General features: G+C 40.5%; 1 protein-coding gene across 6 annotated transcripts in view; it reads right to left on the bottom strand.

The window, feature by feature from the left end:
• LOC135106908 (uncharacterized) overlaps positions 1-17,628 on the bottom strand; it is a 173,299-nt gene extending 155,671 nt beyond the window's left edge. For 3 of the 6 annotated variants that reach the window (XM_064016330.1, XM_064016331.1, XM_064016332.1), the window contains exons 1-4: positions 17,536-17,603; positions 16,151-16,242; positions 15,061-15,249; positions 14,470-14,535 (exon numbers count right to left, since the gene is read on the bottom strand). In XM_064016330.1, the coding sequence (XP_063872400.1) occupies positions 14,470-14,535; positions 15,061-15,086 (92 nt within the window). In that variant the 5' untranslated portion in view covers positions 15,087-15,249; positions 16,151-16,242; positions 17,536-17,603. Of the gene's footprint in view, positions 1-14,469; positions 14,536-15,060; positions 15,250-16,150; positions 16,243-17,535 lie in introns of all 6 variants that reach the window. The other 3 variants (XR_010271498.1, XR_010271497.1, XR_010271499.1) reach the window with 2 other exon arrangements.
• Between the last annotated feature and the right edge of the window lie 891 nt (positions 17,629-18,519).

The raw sequence follows: 18,519 nt of genomic DNA, 5'->3' as shown, positions 1-18,519 counted from the left end.
GCATTCTTCATCACAACACCTTTCATCACCCATCAGTGCTCCACATAACCACCACATAATGTCACCACCCATCACTATCTCCATCCCTTATTTATCATCATCACGACCACTAACCATCCACCAATCCCTATAACAACCATAAACCACAACAGAAGGGCAGATCCAGGACAAGGGAAAAGGAAATGCTTATTGGTCATCTTGCTTCGTATATTCGGATGCCCCCCAAAAAAACGGAGCGAATGTACGTATGCTATCACTATAGGGTCATGTGTTTTACGCCTTGTACTTGCGTGGCATTCCTCCTGGTGATATCAATATGCAGATGGCTGATTACTACACGGGGGTGTGTGGTCAGGAATAGGTAGGTAGACTAGACGTTGACGGGCAGCTAAAAGAGATGAATGGAGATGGTTGAGGGGGATTTTTGGTGGTTGTGATAGGAGGAGGAGGAGGAGGAGGAGGAGGAGGAGGAGGAGGAGGAGGAGGAGGAGGAGGAGGAGGAGGGAGGAGGAGGAGGAAGAAGAGGAGGAGGAGGAGAACATGGTTATGGACATAATTTTAGTAACTATAGTAGTAATAGTAGTAGTAGTAGTAGTCGTAGTAGTAATAGTAGTAGTAGTAGTAGTAGTAGTTATTATTATTATTAGCAGTAGTAGTAGTAGTAGTAGTAGTAGTAGTAGAATAAGAAAGCAGCAGCAGCAGCAGCAGCAGCAGCAGCAGCAGCAGCAACAGCAGCAGCAGCAGCAGGAGGAGTTCACTGCACCGTATTGCACTATATTACCCTCTCGCACCTTAATATACAAAGACGTCAGACTGTCAACATTGAGTAATTGTCTTTCCATGAACTGCTAAGGCTGAACTGAACTGCAGGATGAGGCCAACCGGTCCCATCCGCCTCTCCAGGACAGGACTTTTACACAGGCGATGTAATAAAGTGAAGCCACATGATTGAAAATGTTGTACTATGACATGACCTTATCACAGTGCAGAAGCCTAACAGGACACAAGGGGCTAAAATGTTCCGTAGCCAAAGTTATTCCCTATTCTCTTATTTCCACCAGAAACTGAACATACGTAGCAGTAATGAATCTCAGATGAAATGAAAACTAAGACTAATATTAGGTTCAGGTCACTTCACTGTCTTTTCCATATATATATATATATATATATATATATATATATATATATATATATATATATATATATATATATATATATATATATATATATATATATATACATGTATATATATATATATATATTTTATGCAAGATGGACACTGACCAAGAATAACAAAATATCGGGGGAAAAGGGCTCACTGGGGTGCCAGTCCTGAAAAAAGGGCAAAAGAGTGATTCAGATTTAGAAGATAAGTGTCTTGAAACCTCAGTCTTGAAAGAGTTCAAGTCATAGGGCGGAGGGAATACGGAAGCAGGCAGGGAATTCCAGAAAAAGGGATGAATGACTGAGAATACTGGTTAACTCTTGCATTGAAGAGGTGGACAGAACAGAATGAACTCGTCAAATTCAGTAACATTAAGAAAAAAACATTTTTTCTCTGTGGCACACAATATAACGTCTAGTCAATCTACATTAAACGGAAAGACTAAATATGTTAGCAACGAGGAGAATATGTGTTCTAGGTTTCTCACTCACTGTATTCAGCATCACTCAACCTTAATCATGTACTAAGAGCATTACGGTACAATGTCGTTTCATGTTAAGGATTCCGAACTTGACTCTTGAAATACGTAACTTTCCTCATCATATCGTTATTCCCTTCTCCATGACTTTCATTTTAGAGGAATTTTCATCCCACATATTAATTCTGTACCTCTTTAAACAGTCATTCCTTTTTCCCCAGCTCGTTATTTTTCGAACTATCTTTATGTTCGATAGTTAATAATATTCAGCTCATTTCGAACAAGGACGACATATTAAATTTAAACTGCAACATATTTCATTGACTTAACATATTCCCTCCATTTCATTTAAAGTCAACAGCCCCTCTCATCATTATTATCACCGTCAAGATACGATTCCACCTAAACTAAATCCCCCGACGTCACTCAAAAATTTACTTAAAAACATGTTATATTCCAATCCACAAGTAACACACATGCCAGACTGACGCACCGAAGGCCTCCTCAATAAATTTCCTGCACGGACGCTATCACTCTGGGCTTCACTCAGCTGAGGCGAGGGTCCAGTCCAGCCACGGGTGATGGTCGGTGATAGTCGGTGACGGCACGCTAGATCACCAAGAACTACCAACCAGCGAGTATTGGAAGACAAAGAATCACGTGTACAAATATTCAGTTGGTAAATTAATGGTAAGTATACAGTAGTAGAAAAAAATAAAATTAAGGTAAATTAATCGTAAATAGACATAGTAAAAAAAAAAAAAAAAAGCTATAACAAAGCAAAACGAATGTAATCAAGACAAATTGAATACTACAATGAATAAAAATAGTATGATACGTTTCCACCTCAGCAAATAAAACTCTGCACATGAATAATTGTCTTGAACCTTATCAAAATATTTAGTTCCCAGATTACACGTCCATGATTTCATCCTTCATTGTGTGCGCCTGATGATTTCTTGCTGCTTCTCTTTAATTTCTTATGTGATGTAAATTTTTAACATGTTTCTGTACAGGATGATGACAAACCTTTCCCTTAAGTCAACACATCCAAACTTCTCCCTCCATTAGCTATAGAGAACGTTCCTTGCGTCACCTCCAAACAAAACTTGCATATTCCGGACCTTTCATAAAACATGCGCTTCATCTTTCATTCAAAACTGTAAAATCAAACGTTAATATTTCAGTAACCAAATCAGCTGCCGTGAATCTGGGAGGCTTCTATTAGTTTATGCTGTTCACCGCTCGGCAACCTCTATACGGTACAAAGCTTCCGCCGCTGGATGGAGTGTATATGAGGAGGGGGAAGGGAAGAGAAAGGAATAGAGACAACAGAAAGAGGCACGGCTGACGGAAACTACCACGGCAGTCTTTACAATCATAGTAAAGTTGTTTGTTTCATAAAATTCCCCTCCTTTATCAGACCGCCATCAATCTCTCTCATCCCGTCAGTTAACTACTTCCTTTGTGGTCTTTTCACTATGGTTGTATTTTCACGTTTATTGCCCTTTCGAATTTCATGAGCGAGTTCCCGTCCCTCGCCTCAGTCAGAGCAGGAGGGACAGTATGTGTTGCATATTCCTATCTTTATTCCATTCACTTTAAATGTTATGAGTAGAAGAGCTGACCAGTATCTCCGATGTGTATTTTTACTTTCAAATTTCAAGGGTGTTTTGGCTTTTTTTTTTTTTTATTATATCTAGGGAATCAAACTTCTCCAGAAATCCATATCACATCATCGAGTTGACCAGTATATTCATTCAAGCCATATTTTTTAACTTTTAAAATTCACGAATATTTATTTATTTTTCTCTCTCTCTCTCTCTCTCTCTCTCTCTCTCTCTCTCTCTCTCTCTCTCTCTCTCTCTCTCTCTCTTCCTTCAGCGTCTGGCTAATCAAACTTCTCCAAAAATTAATATCAGATTCCTAACATTAATTTCTTATGCTCTCATACTTCATCACTTCTTCCTTACTTCCGCTGCACTTTCATAATTAATGATCTTTTTAAAATTTCATTTGGGCTTACAGAGGCTTGTATTGCAGCGAAATTACATGGTATGACTCGATTTCTTTATGTATGAGATTGCAGTATTTTTGGGGTAATATACATATTACAATTACTCCAATGCTTATGGTCCGTCTGTCTTTTTTTCTCTCTTTTTTTTTCCCCTTCTCCATTCTGCTCAATTTGGATTACGTCTCTGAAGTCTATGTGATGTGAGTTCGAAAATTAGGTTCCTGGATCGAGTTTTAATTACGTTAAGTTTCTTCTTAAAACGAGTCCAAGTCTGAAGATCCTGCATCCTTGTTTCTTTGACCTGGCAATCAGTGAGTCTTTGCAGCAGCCACCTCACATCATCCCTTTTGTCCCGCATGTCTGACGAAATGCGCTTCAAAACTGTTTTAATAATATAATACACGACAGTTTAGTGGATGTTTTATATCAAGCAATAGGAGATAATGGAATAATCTCTCACTAATGGCGCTGGGAAAGCAAAACTCTTGGCTGTTAAGTAGGCAGACAAGTCTTTTTAATTTCCAGCTTTTTCCCCGTGTTGTGAGGAGGCTGCCATGCGCCGCACTCGGAAGACCTTTAGTTTGGATGACGTTTTGAGATCCACACGTCCTTACAGGTTAAAGATAACAGCAGCAGCAGTAGTAGTAGTAGTAGTAGTAGTAGTAGTAGTAGTAGTAGTAACAGTAGTAGTAGTAGTAGTAGTAGTAGTAGTAGTAGTAGTAGTAGTAGTAGTAGTAGTAGTAGTAGTAGTAGTAGTAGTAGAAGCAGCAGCAATAGTTTTTGTCGTAATCACACAAGTCCTAGTCACCAATAGAGACAAAAGGGAACAAACTGGTGCATGCCACGACCCATCGCAGCGAAACTAATGGACATGTTTGTGTGTGTCACAAGAGCGAAGTCACATTCACGAGAAGAGCCTCAACTACTCCAGAGCAGAGAGGTCAGCGCTGAGCAGTAGCAAGGGAGGAGGAGGAGAGGCGGAGAAGCAGACGAGTGTGTAAGGCTCGTGCTGGCAGCCTCCCAAGAGAGCAGCTAGAGGGGCGTGGGAAACAGCTCCTGGGATGACGGAGTAATGTAAACAAATGGGTCATGAGTGAATAATGAATAGAGGGAGAGGACACACCAGTACCTTGCTTGGGGACAGGGATAGAAGGAGAAAGAGAGAGAGAGAAAAAAAAAGGGGGAAATTATGTGAATTAATTATTAAAGCTGAAAGGTGGTTGAGAAAGAATATGACTGGTGATATCTTAACATGTTTCTAGACTGCTCTTTATTTATTTCTGAGATTTACCGAATTTAGTGAATGGCAAGGGACGCGTGGTGATTAACAGAGCAAACAGCAGAAAGAAACAGGAAAAAAAAGTACAATCTTACACAATTGATAGGGAAAAATAGATGCATAGAAGCCATTACAAACTGTTGGTAAATCGGATAAGTATTCTGAAATAAAGGTAACTTAACAGGCGCCAAATGGGACTGATTATCCTCTCAACACAGGCTATGGCAAAAATACTAATAGTGGTGATGGTGGTAGTAGTAGTAGTAGTAGTAGTAGTAGTGGTAGTAGTAGTAGTGATGATGATGATAATGATGATGATGATGATGATAAACTGAATGCTCATTTCAAGAAACTCCCAATCTGTGGACCCTTCACTACAACCCTCGCAACTACGTGAAATTTCTCATCGCACAACTAATATCCAAATGGAACGACCGATACAAATTAAACATTTACACTCTTCGTGGAATATGCTGTTGACCTTATCCGTTTACCAGAACAGTGAAAGCCCTGCCCTTAATGCGTGTGCGTGTGCGCGCTGAATAAAAATAAACACCTTAAGGGGAGGAAAAAAAAAAGGATGGAAATAATAGAATGTATGTGTGTGTAAAGATAACTAACAGCACTTTACTTTGGGGTTTAAATAATTCATGAGAGAAAAGTCAGTGTTAACCTCACCAGGACGAAGGCTAGAAGGTGAAAGGCCAACAAGATGTACTGAAGTTGCTCGTAATGATTTCATAATGATTTCTTAATGGCAATGGTCGCCCAACCTGTGCAGCATTAAAGGCACTGCTGCCCACACAGAATTGAGCCTAGGGAGTGAAGGTACCACTGCGAAAGATACGAGAACGTTACCTGATAATTTAAGCCTTTTTGTAGTGAGGATACCACAAATGTCAGATATTCGAATCCACTACAGCACTATTGTTGGTGTGTGTGTGTGTGTGTGTGTGTGTGTGTGTGTGTGTGTGTGTGTGTGTGTGTGTGTGTGTGTGTGTGCGCGCGCGCGCGAGTAAGAAGAGAATGAAATACATACGAGGATATTTCATACTGCACGAGGCAATTGTGGTGAAATTTTCGTTATTGCCGAGGGGAATTAATTTTCATGGTTGGATAAACGGCTTTCCTCTTAATTGTGGTGCTCGCCGGAGTCTTTCTAAAATATTGTAATGCATTCACTGGCACCAACAGGCGAGTGTTTGCTTGAATGAGCCATTCGCTTAACTTGCGCATCTTCCAACGCGGCACAGTTTCATAATAAGGGTATACGTCCAAGACAGTTGCGCCCTTTATAAGTATTTTTACCACATTTTCCATCTGCTAATGAGACGGAGATGAGAACCGAAGACACATGTAGCTACATCCTATGCCCCCGCATCTCTACCTCCACCTATCAACACTCATTGAACTCGGAATATATATTTTTTTTATGACCGGGCTAAATCCAGACTCCTTAAAATAGTCTATAATCAATAGTATCACTTTCCTTCCACGGCTGAAAAAGAACCTTGTGAATTTTTTACGTCTACACTAAATCAAAACGCATTAGAAAACCTTGTGAAGTGTACATATGATTTCAAACACTGAAAGAAACCGCTTGAATTTCCTTTCCTATCCACAAATGTTACTAATCACGTTGTATATATCGCTATTGTGTTCTGTTTGTGACGTGCTTGTATTACAGAAGGGAAGGGCTGGATAACAGGAAAAAAAGAAAAATAGAAGAGGGAAGAAGGATCATGACGAGGGGAGAAGGGTGATAAGGGTGATAATGACAATGCCCATACGAATACTGGAGCAGATATATGAATACTGAGGGTTCGCACCGAATGGCCCCAGTCACGGGTTGCTCTCATCTGTCAAGAGTCGTATTCGCATCAGTATTCCAGCTTAGCACCTCGACTCCCCCTCGTCAGCACCTCATTCCCTCGCGAGCCCGTGCGCGCGTCAAGGCGAGGCACAAAGAAAGTCTGTCCTTTGTGTCCGGGTCACGAGATTTAAAGGATAAAGACACCACTGACGACTGAAGCGCTCTCTCTCTCTCTCTCTCTCTCTCTCTCTCTCTCTCTCTCTCTCTCTGATATACTGATGATATTAAATCGAGCAGGATAATAAAATTCTTTGAAGGGACGTAAGCTCTTTCAAGACAGAAATCTTTTCATATAAAGAGAGAGCCAAGTTTCCCGTGCTGAGTTCAAATCCTGACACGTGCAGCCCCTCAGAGCAGATCTAGCTTCCTGCCACGGGGATGAGCGACTCATTTCATGGGTAAAACTAAACCTTTTCTGTCTAGTATTATCACCAAATCACCCTATCACGTGCAAACCCTTTCAGTAAATCTAGGTTCGTGCTGCAGAGATATAGGATTAATTTTCTGGGTGATATTAAACATTTCTGTCTGCTTATAACGCTAAATCACTGCAGAAATTAATTACTTGCTTCCATAAACTAATTTCTAGACCCAGTGTTCGTGATACACAAATGCACAACTGGTGTAAGTAAAACCAAACCTTCCTGTCTCCTATTACCGCTAAATCCCTGTAGAAATTAATGAATTGCTCCCATAAACTACATTCTAGACCCTTAAGTATTTTAGCTTAGAATATCTTGAAGCTCGCAAGGAAGACGTGCATTCACTAATTCGTTTTTAACCACTCCAGACATGCTTGAGGCTACTCATAACTTATGTGACCCTCCCTCCCTTCCCACTCCAGCCTTCCTTGCCTCCCTCCACCAACTTCTTCCTCATTTTGCCCTTAAACTCTCCTTGGCTTGAGACTGGAGTGTGTTATCATTCTTAGGCTGTCATAATCGCTGAATCCCGCTTAGCTTGCCTGCCCGTTAATATCACTGAAGGAAAAATGGAGATAACTGTTCTCTCTCTCGTGTACTTACTCTTCTCTTTATGTTTCAGAGCCACGTGCGTGTTGCAGACTTATTCCTACAGATTCCGCGTCAACTTGGTGTTAGCTCTCCACAATTCTTGCATATAATGAATGACTAATGTTGCCAAACCTGACTTATATTGCAGGTTGTGTATTTACTTCGGTATCTCGACCCTGATTAATGAAGTGTACAGTGCATTTCCAGCTTTGTCAGATGTTACGTTTACTGCATGAATAATTGCATTAGTAATGAAAGATCTGTTGTCTTGTAGTCAGTTATATTAATGGGATCAGTAAAATTAGTAATAATGATACTTTTTTTTGTGTGTGTGGCATTCAAGCTTGAGTTCGTGCCAGTTTTCGATTACTATCATACACGAGGCACGACGGAGAATATGTAGAAATGCATTACTCAGCAACCCATCTGACTTGACGTAATGTGACGTGACAAGGGAAGCAGTAACTTCATAAAAAGTAATCCCTCTAAAATACGTTATTTACTAAACGGAACCGTACACCCAACATTAATGAAACATTTTTAGGAAAGCTAGATAAAAAAATAAACAAATAAATAAATAAGTAAGAATAAAAAAATAATAAATTACGAGTTTAGAAGCATTACGTTTCATAACACACACACACACACACAAAGCATTTCTTCATCATATAAATTTTACCACCAAATCTTACATTTTCCTAAGACCGTCATACTTTCCCATTACCAGTAACAGTTTGGGTAACGAATGGATCTAAGATTATTGGGATTCGAGAAACGAGGACGATTTTAGAGATGATAAGGAAGAGAAAAAGAACCAATAAGACGATGACGAAGAGAAGGAAGGAAGGAAGGAAGGAAGGAAGAGAAAGAGAAGGACTGAGCAGGAGGAGGAAGAGGTAACAGTGGTGGTGAAAGCGATGGACGAGGAACAGAAATTCTCATTATTCATTCATGCTGATCTAATGAAGGAAGGGAAATACGTGCAAATGTCCGCGTCGGTTCCGTGAGCAGAGTTATGGAACCGTCAAGGGAAAAAAAAGAGAGTAAGTAATGAGTCAGGGAACACGGAGAGCGGTGGCTGAGAGGGTAAGGACCAGGAGACACACAGAGAGCAATTCCTTCTGATTCCTGGGTTCGAGAGGATACAGAAAGGACAAAGTGGAGGATGAGAGAGAAAAAAATAGATCAAGTATAGGGGTGCTGTGTTTTTAGTGATCCTTCCACAAACTATTTTCTAAAGTGATACTGGATTGGATTTTCCTGGAACTTGGAAGGAGTGCGAGGAGTTGATAAGTTCAGTTTGAGGAAGGTTGAGTGACGGGGTATAAACACTTTCTCCCTGGTCTCTCTCTCTCTCTCTCTCTCTCTCTCTCTCTCTCTCTCTCTCTCTCTCTCTCTCTCTCTCTCTCTCTCTCTCTGCCATATTTTCAAACTGCTCTAACAAACAGTTGTAAAAATATTCACCAAAATGTTGAAGAGAACAAAGAATGCAGATACGTAAGACGAGACTGACATACTGACGAGGGAGCGTGTCATTTGGAATGGGCACGCAGCGGTCACGAGAGGTCACGAGGAAAGAGAGGAATATATTAAGTAATACCCAGCGACGTGTGTGTGTGTGTGTGTGTGTGTGTGTGTGTGTGTGTGTGTGTGTGTGGTGCAGGGACAGGTATGAGTGGCCTCTCCATACTCTCTCCCTACACTAAAAATTTACACATTGCAGTGACATATTATACATTTATTTTTACAATACGAACATTGCGTCCAGTGAACCCGTGCGCCGTTTCCTTGCTAGTCTGCCTCCGCTAAGCCGAGAGAAGAACCATTACCGATCGCTATAAGTGCTTTAATGAAACCAATAGGTAAAATAATCTGTTTTGCAAGTTTCTCTCTCTCTCTCTCTCTCTCTCTCTCTCTCTCTCTCTCTCTCTCTCTCTCTCTCTCTCTCTCTCTCTCTCTCTCTCTCAAACACACTTCTGTACCTGCGTCTGGGAATTGCTGTTGTTTACTCGTAGCCTTTATTGTATGTGGAAGAAGATAAAGGTTCTCTCTCTCTCTCCCTCTCTCTCTCTCTCTCTCTCTCTACTACTACTACTACTACTACTACTGGGCCAAGTCAACATGACCCTCCTCCTACACAGATACCTCGCGGCTCATCCCAGATCACGTTCCTCTGTTGTGCCTCAGACTCCCGAAGAAATTACCTGCTCCAAAGTTTCCCGGGACATTCTTGACCCGCGACTCACTAACCTGGCCAGCTCAAGGAAAACGCAAAGGAAAAATATAGAAAAAAAGATTGTAGTCTTGAAATTCACTCTTTGCTTCATTCATGGATATATTTAACGTTATGTTTCTCTTTTAATTAGTTTAGTTTTTCCTTAATTTTCCTTACTTTTAAAATTTACTTGGGTATATTTAACGCTATTTTCCTTTTATTTTTTTGAGCTTATTTTTCTACTTTGTTTTATAAAAAGAAGATGTTTTGTAGAATAAACAGCTTACATTTAATGAAACCTCGCAAGGATAACAGATAGATAGTAAAATCCCTGAAAATAATAAATTTAAAAGAAATCTCACTTACTTTACCCCTCGAATATGTTCTACTACGCATTATTTTCTTAGGCAACTTCTGAAAAATGTTTATCTCAGTTTACTCATTCATTCTAAATGAGCGAAAGAAATCGTATCATCACGCTTCTCCAAGATGATTATAGTATGCATAGATAGAAATGGTGTGGCCCCATTGCCTGCACGTACACACACACAACTGCTCTCTCTCTCTCTCTCTCTCTCTCTCTCTCTCTCTCTCTCTCTCTCTCTCTCTCTCTCTCTCTCTCTCCCACTCAGGACCAGCATCAGGTAATGGCTAAATATTTACTTCAACTCGTATCTTTAACTGCAACTTAACAACTCTTGAGAAAACGACATATGTATATACTTGACATTTACAAAGCTGCTGTCCTGAATTTCTTTCCGTATTTCGAACTAACAAAGTTTGTCGCCGAGAGAAAAATATGCATTGTCCCTCCATTTAAATGCGATACATTAAAAAACTAACACATCTGGTCCCATATACGCGTGGATTACCTTGTAAGAATTCGCATACTTGGATTCATCGATCACAATTACTTTTTTTCTTAACCTCTTAATCTCGTCACTTCTACGATAAGATTTCACCCATACAGTAATAAAAGTAAAGAGGAAATTTGCATACTTAAAAAAAAACATTATTATTATTATTTATTTATTTATTTATTTTTTATGTAGGAGGGACAATGGCCAAGGGCAACAAAAATGCAATAAAAAAAAAAAGGCCCACTGAGATGCCAGTCCCACAAAAGGATCCAAAGCGGTAGTCAGTAATTGAAGGATAAGTGTCTTGAAACCTCCCTCTTGAAGGAATTCAAGTCATAGGAAGGTGGAAATACAGAAGCAGGCAGGGAGTTCCAGAGTTTACCAGAGAAAGGGATGAATGACTGAGAATACTGGTTAACTCTTGCATTAAAGAGGTGGACAGAATAGGGGTGAGAGAAAGAAGAAAGTCTTGTGCAGCGAGGCCGCGGGGGTAGAGGAGGCATGCAGTTAGCAAAATCAGAAAAGCAGCTAGCATAAAAATAGCGGTAGAAGACAGCTACAGATGCAACATTGCGGCGATGAGAGAGAGTATGAAGACAGTCAGTTGGAGGAGAAGAGTTGATGAGACGAAAAGCTTTTGATTCCACTCTGTCTAGAAGAGCGGTATGACATGTGAAGCATACTCCATACATGGACGGATAAGGCCCCTGTACAGAGTTAGCAGCTAGGGGGATGAGAAAAGCTGGCGGAAACGCTCAGAGTGCCTAGCTTTATAGAAGCTGTTTTAGCTAGAGATGAGATGTGAAGTTTCCAGTTCAAATTGTAAGTAAAGGACAGACCGAGGATGTTCAGTGTAGACGAGGGGGCAATTGAGTGTCACTGAAGAAGAGGGGATAGTTGTCTAGAAGGTTGTCTCGAGTTGGTATATGGAGGAATTGAGTTTTTGAGGCATTGAACAATACCAAGTTTGCTCTGCCTCAACCAGAAATTTTGGAAAGATCAGAAGTCAGGCGTTCTGTGGCTTCCCTGCGTGAAATGTTTACTTCCTGAAGGGTTGGACGTCTATGAAAAGACGTGGAAAAGTGGAGGGTGGTATCATCAGCGTAGGAGTGGATAGGACAAGAAGTTTCATATAGACAGTCATTGATGAATAATAAAAAGAAAGTGGGTGACAGGACAGAACCCTGAGGAACACCACTGTTAATAGATTTATAAGAAGAAAAGTGACCGTCTACCACAGCAGCAATAAAACGGTCTGAAAGGAAACTGAGATGGTTACAGAGAGAAGGATAGAAGCCGTTGGAGGGTAGTTTGGAAATCAAAGCTTTGTGCCAGACTCTATTAAAAGCTTTTGATATATCCAAGGCAACAGCAAAAGTTTCACAAAAATCTCTAAAGGTGGATGACCAAGACTCAGTAAGGAAAACCAGATCACCAGTAGAGTGGCCTTGACGGAACCCATACTGGCGATCAGATAGAAGGTTGTGAAGTGATAGATGTTTAAGAATCTTCCTGTTGAGGATAGATTAAAAAACTTTTGATAGGTAGGAAATAAAAGCAATAGGACGGTAGTTTCAGAGATTAGAACGGTCACCCTTTTTAGGAACAGGCTGAATGTAGGCAAACTTCCAGCAAGAAGGAAAGGTAGATGTTGACAGAGATGAAAGAGTTTGACTAGGTAAGGTGCAAGCGCGGAGCCACAGTTTCGGAGGACACTAGGAAGGACCCCATCAGGTCCATAAGCCTTACGAGGATTTAGGCTAGCGAGGGCATGGAAAACATCAATGCGAAGAATTTTAATAGATAGCATGAAGTAGTCAGAGGGTGCAGGAGAGGGAGGAACAAGCCCTGAATCGTCTAAGGTATAGTTTTTAGCAAAGGTTTGAGCGAGGAGTTCAGCTTTAGAGATAGATGTGATAGCAGTGGTCCATGTGGTTGAAATAAAGGAGGGAAAGAAGTTATTGGAGATATTTTGGGCTAGATGCCAGAAGTCACGAGGGGAGTTAGATCTTGAAAGATTTTGACACTTTCTGTTAATGAAGGAATTTTTGGCAAGTTGGAGAACTGACTTGGCATGGTTCCGGGCAGAAATATAAAGTGCATGAGATTCTGGTGATGGAAGGCTTAAATACCTTTTGTGGGCCATCTCTCTATCATGTATAACACGAGAACAAGCTGTATTAAACCAAGGTTTGGAAAGTTTAGGTCGAGAAAAAGAGTGAGGAATCTACGCCTCCATGCCAGACACTATCACATCTGTTAAGCGCTCAGCACACAAAGACGGGTCTTTGACACGGAAGCAGTACTCATTCCAAGGAAAATCAGCAAAATACCACCTCAGGTCCCCCCAACTAGCAGAGGTAAAACGCCAGAGGCACCTTCGCTTAGGGGGAATCCAGAGGAGGAATTGGAGCGATAGGACAAAAAACAGATATGAGATTGTGATCGGAGGAACCCAACAGAGGAGAGGGTGACAGCATAAGCAGAAGGATTAGAGGTCAGGAAAAGATCAAGAATGTTGGGCGTATCTCCAAGACGGTCAGGAATACGGGAAAAGTGTGTTGTACCAATTGCTCTAGGTCGTGGAGGATAGCAAAGTTGAAGGCTAGTTCACCAGGATGATCAGTGAAGGGAGAGGGAAGCCAAAGCTGGAGGTGAACATTAAAGTCTCCAAGAATGGAGATCTCGGCAAAAGGGAAGAGAATCAGAATATGCTCCACTTTAAAAGTTAAGTAGTCAAAGAATTTCTTATAGTCAGAGGAGTTAGGTGAGAGGTATACAGCACAGATAAATTTAGTTTGATAGTGACTCTGTAGTCGTAGCCAGATGGTGGAAAACTCGGAAGATTCAAGAGCGTGGGCACGACAGGAGGTTAAGTCGTTGCGCACATAAACACAACATCCAGCTTTGGATTGAAAATGTGGGTAGAGAAAGTAGGAGGGAACAGGAAAGGGGCTACTGTCATTTGCCTCAGACACCTGAGTTTCAGTGAGGAAAAGAAGATGAGGTTTAGAAGAGGAGAGATGGTGTTCTACAGACTGAAAATTAGATCTTAGACCACGAATGTTGCAGAAGTTAATGAAAAAAAGTTGAGAGGGGTGTCAAGACACTTAAGGTCGTTGTCAGAAGGGCAGTCCGACCTCGGGACATTTGTGGTCCCCTCCCCAAATGGGGACTCCGAGGCTGGTGTAGGAATCGCCATGATAATTTTTAAATTTTGAGTGAAGGGTGTGTGTGTGTTATTAGGTGCTTGTAGTTTTATGTGGAGGAAGAGAATTAGACAGCATGCTGTTACTGCCCTCTTGTGTTGTGAGACACAAAGGGAAACGTTCAGTGAGGTCACAGCTGGGTTTAATGATCCAGTGCTTTAGACCTCACTGGGAGTAATTATCGTTTCGGCAGGTGCCTACTGCTTCCTCCTTATTTACTTTACAAGACTATTAACCATCTTGCATTTTAATTTCTTCACTATAATAAAAAAAAAAAGAAAACTACTAAAATAGAACTAAAAATCAATACAGCAATTGAAAAAGTGAAAACTATTCATTAAAATCATACACTGTACTCACCCTAAGATGTCAGGTATGCAGGCCCCGGAAGAGATGAAGGGAAGGAGGGTGACATGCTGTAGATACCTTGAGAAAGAATTGACAGATTGTTAGAATTTGACATGTAAATTTACTCTCATATTGCATATCATATCTTCATTACAGTAATGAAGAAACACAGCAATTGGGTATCTATTGTATTAAGTAAGGTGTTACGTTAGAAACTCGTATGTGTAAATATATATTTTGCAATATGTCTTCATTATAATAAAGAAAAAAAAGCAGACACACACCAGCAGACTATCTATTAAGGAAAACATTATTCAGAAGATACGTTTAAAAAAAGGCAATAGACTACCAAGATCTCAGACGTGTAAATACATTATAATACTCTCAATATTTCTATTATAGTATAAAAGGAGCACTAGCCAGCTATATAATGTATTAAGGGCGACGTTTTATTAAAGTTACGCAAAAAAAAAAAAAAGGCGATGGATAGTTACTCGTGGGGTCTCAGACGTGTAAATATCTTGCCGTACCCAGTATTTTCATTATACTATAGAAGAAATACACCAGCTGGCTATCAATTTAGTACATATATGTAAAACTTACCAAAACGTGTGGAGTAAAATCAGCATCGGGATTCGCTCTCCTCTGCGCTCCTTCACAAGAAACCCGAGCTACGTCTTGCATTGAGTCTGGTGTAACTTGCATAAAAGCTGTTTCTTTCACATATATATAAATGTCGTCACTGTTACGGCAACTCCATACGTACGTCCTAAAATCGCATGTAGCAAAATCCTGGTGTAATGCAAAATTACCTTTTACTACTAATTACAGCATGCCACCAGCCATCTGAATAACTCTACTTAGTTTCAATGAATAAAAATTAAGACTATTACAGGCTCTTAATCAAAGGTATCAACTATTCAATCATTATTTACTGTCAGTGATGTCTCAGAATTATTAAATTTGAACTGCTGATTTTAATAAGATTTGGGAACCCACTGCAGTTAAAGGATTAGTAGTAAGCAGTAATAAGAACACACGATAAAAATAGTTTTTTTTTTAAAGCTTCTTTACGCACAACTCTCGCTCAGGTTTCTTATCACCACCAACACAGCCCCTCAATAACTCATCACACGAGTCACCAGACGTCCCTCACGCTCCGGGAAATTACCTGCACACAAGCACACACCTTCCCTTATCACCTTCCCCCTAATCAGCTTTCTAAGTCACGTCACCAGCAAGAAGCTTCACCATGACTAACATTGCATTGTGTGTGTGGGAGAACCTCCAGACTCCTTCATCCCCGCCCGCAGCTCTCTCTCTCTCTCTCTCTCTCTCTCTCTCTCTCTCTCTCTCTCTCTCTCTCTCTCTCTCTTTCCATCTCCTTGATCCCGGTGTAATGAAATGCGTGGTGGTGTCTTCACTATGATAAGATCTTACTTAAATGAGAAGAAAAGAGGGTGGTTCCCAGTCTCCATTTCTAAAGAATACTCCGAAATAATGAAAAGGCAGCAGGAGAGGGACACGCAAAGAATGCTGAGTGGCGGGGTGAGCGCTTGTGTTCCCTCTACCTCTTGCCTTCCTCTTCCCTCCTTACCCCACAATTACTAAAGGCACTTTGAAATCTTCCAACTGAGAGAGCTGTTAATGTCGAGTGTGATCATTAGCACTGACTTCCAAGCATTCTACTTACTTCTCCAGGTTCAAACGATACAACACAAGGAAATATAGTCATTCCCAAGTATTATGTTCATTATTTGAAGGATTTCTTATCCGCACCTTCACCTGAAGAGGAAAAAATTATACTGCTACTGCACGATATTTCATACGTATCTAACTTTTGATGCATATAAAGTTCTATGAAGTAGGTGAAATGCAATTTTTTTTTTATCTATTTCATCTCACTTTAGGAAATTTAATGCGGTGAACTGTATATATATATATATATATATATATATATATATATATATATATATATATATATATATATATATATATATATATATATATATATATATATATATATTACGATGGTTTTGCATGAAATCTGAAATGAAGTGCACATGAAAACAATAAAATGTAAAGTAAAAATATATACACGAGTCAAACAAAATATTTCACATTAATCGAAAAATAAATGGATACAATCTCTCTCTCTCTCTCTCTCTCTCTCTCTCTCTCTCTCTCTCTCTCTCTCTCTCTCTCTGTGTGTGTGTGTGTGTGTGTGTGTGTGTGTGTGTGTTCAAGCCTTGCGGTTAACAACCTGAAGCGTTACATTCAGGAGCAGGAAGTGCGGGGCCGGAATTAGCCAAGAGAAGTGTTCCTTTTACCGCATCTGGGAAGCAATGCGACGCAGGAACAGGCAGCCGTAAAATGCTAAGCTGGAAACTATAGGAAATTCCAACGACGCAACACACACACACACACAGAGGGAGACATTCACATGTCATGAGAGAGAGAGAGAGAGAGAGAGAGAGAGACGCAGCAGTAGCCGCCGCCGCCCTTTGCGAGGTTCTGAGGAGCTTGCGTAACTACGTAGCTAAGGAGATAAGTAACAACCTTGGGGCATTACGTACTTCTGATATACTAAGAGTCCCTATGCAGGAGTGTAGCAGCAATGTATATAAGGATGATAACAGACGGCGCTGCTTTGTGATTAGTGCAACGAGGAAAGGTGTAACCAATCAATCCTGTAGCAAAATGAGCAAGGAGCAAGAACTCGTCCAATCACGCCCCACGCTTCCTGACACTACCTTGTTATTTTTTTTTAACGAGAGTTACCGATTATTGTGTGTGCTGGTGTTTTCTGCTATACTCTGACTGATATCGCTAGGCGTAATCAAGCAGATCGAGCGACCTTAACAAAAGTACACAAGAGGACCGAAAGACCTGAATAATCGCAGTTACAAAAGTATCCAGCGACAGCGGCGACGCGGAGTAACTAGTGCTGTGGGTTACCTCATAGCCAGGCAACGACATATCAAGTTCAAGCAGATACTAAATTTGTCGCAGTCAGATTCAAGCGCATACGAGCAGTCTGTTTAGAGACGGTATAAACAGCAAAATATTAACAAATACCTTACTATACAGTCCACCGAAGGATTCCTAGCACGCTCTCCACCTCACATCCACACACCTCAGCGGCAGCAAGGAGATTGGTTGGTTCCAGCATTTCATAAGCCTGGGAGTGCTACAAGCTTAACATGTTCTAAATAAATCAAACAAAAACCACCATTTCGTAAATGCCGGATCACTCAGACGTAGTGGTTAGATGTGGATATTACGTCTTATCTTGTATGGGAAACAAAGCATAGCTGGATATATAAATGCACAAATATTCGACTTATATCTTGAGACGGGACGGTTGTAACCTCAGCTGGCTGGGTAGCCATTACGAATTGCCTCTTTACCATTTATAATTATGTATACATGTCTATCATTTTTTTTCATTTTACTCTCTAATTCAACGTACGAGTATCTTATTGTAGCTCACACGTAACTCAAAAAGGAAATCAAAGTGAAATGCAGATCATGGAGCAACACTATATTAAGGCAAGCATTGGTGGCGGTGTGTGACAACTCGTACTCCCTGCTCGTTCCTTCCCCCCTCGTGACAACCACCGGGCCGCCACAACCCTATAGGCTGTCTTACTCCTGCTGCTGATGTCGCGCTGTTCTTAGTTCTGTTGATAGCTGCAGTAATACCGGCTTTGCACGATGACTTACTTACTTTTTGAATATATATATAATGACGAGGGATGGGTTCAATTTAACTCACAAACATGAATGATGATAAAAAAACAAACCCATTTACTGCTATGATACTCGTCTGTAAATATTCAAAGCAGTAAAGAAAAGTGGTTTATTTGGACACATGTAGAAGATTGAATTTCTTTTTTATCAGCTTACAGAATTACTTGAAAGGGCTGTAGTACAAATAACACGTACCTAGTAAGCTGTACAACCTTCTCTAACCATCCTCCACCATTAATATACGACCACTCTCCCTCATTTCTCCTCCATTTTTACCACCGCTCATGTGGTCAACGTTATTACCATATT

Source organism: Scylla paramamosain, chromosome 14, assembly GCF_035594125.1.
Source record: "Scylla paramamosain isolate STU-SP2022 chromosome 14, ASM3559412v1, whole genome shotgun sequence".
NCBI classification, from domain to species: domain Eukaryota; kingdom Metazoa; phylum Arthropoda; class Malacostraca; order Decapoda; family Portunidae; genus Scylla; species Scylla paramamosain.
This window is presented reverse-complemented; position numbering and strand designations above follow the sequence as displayed.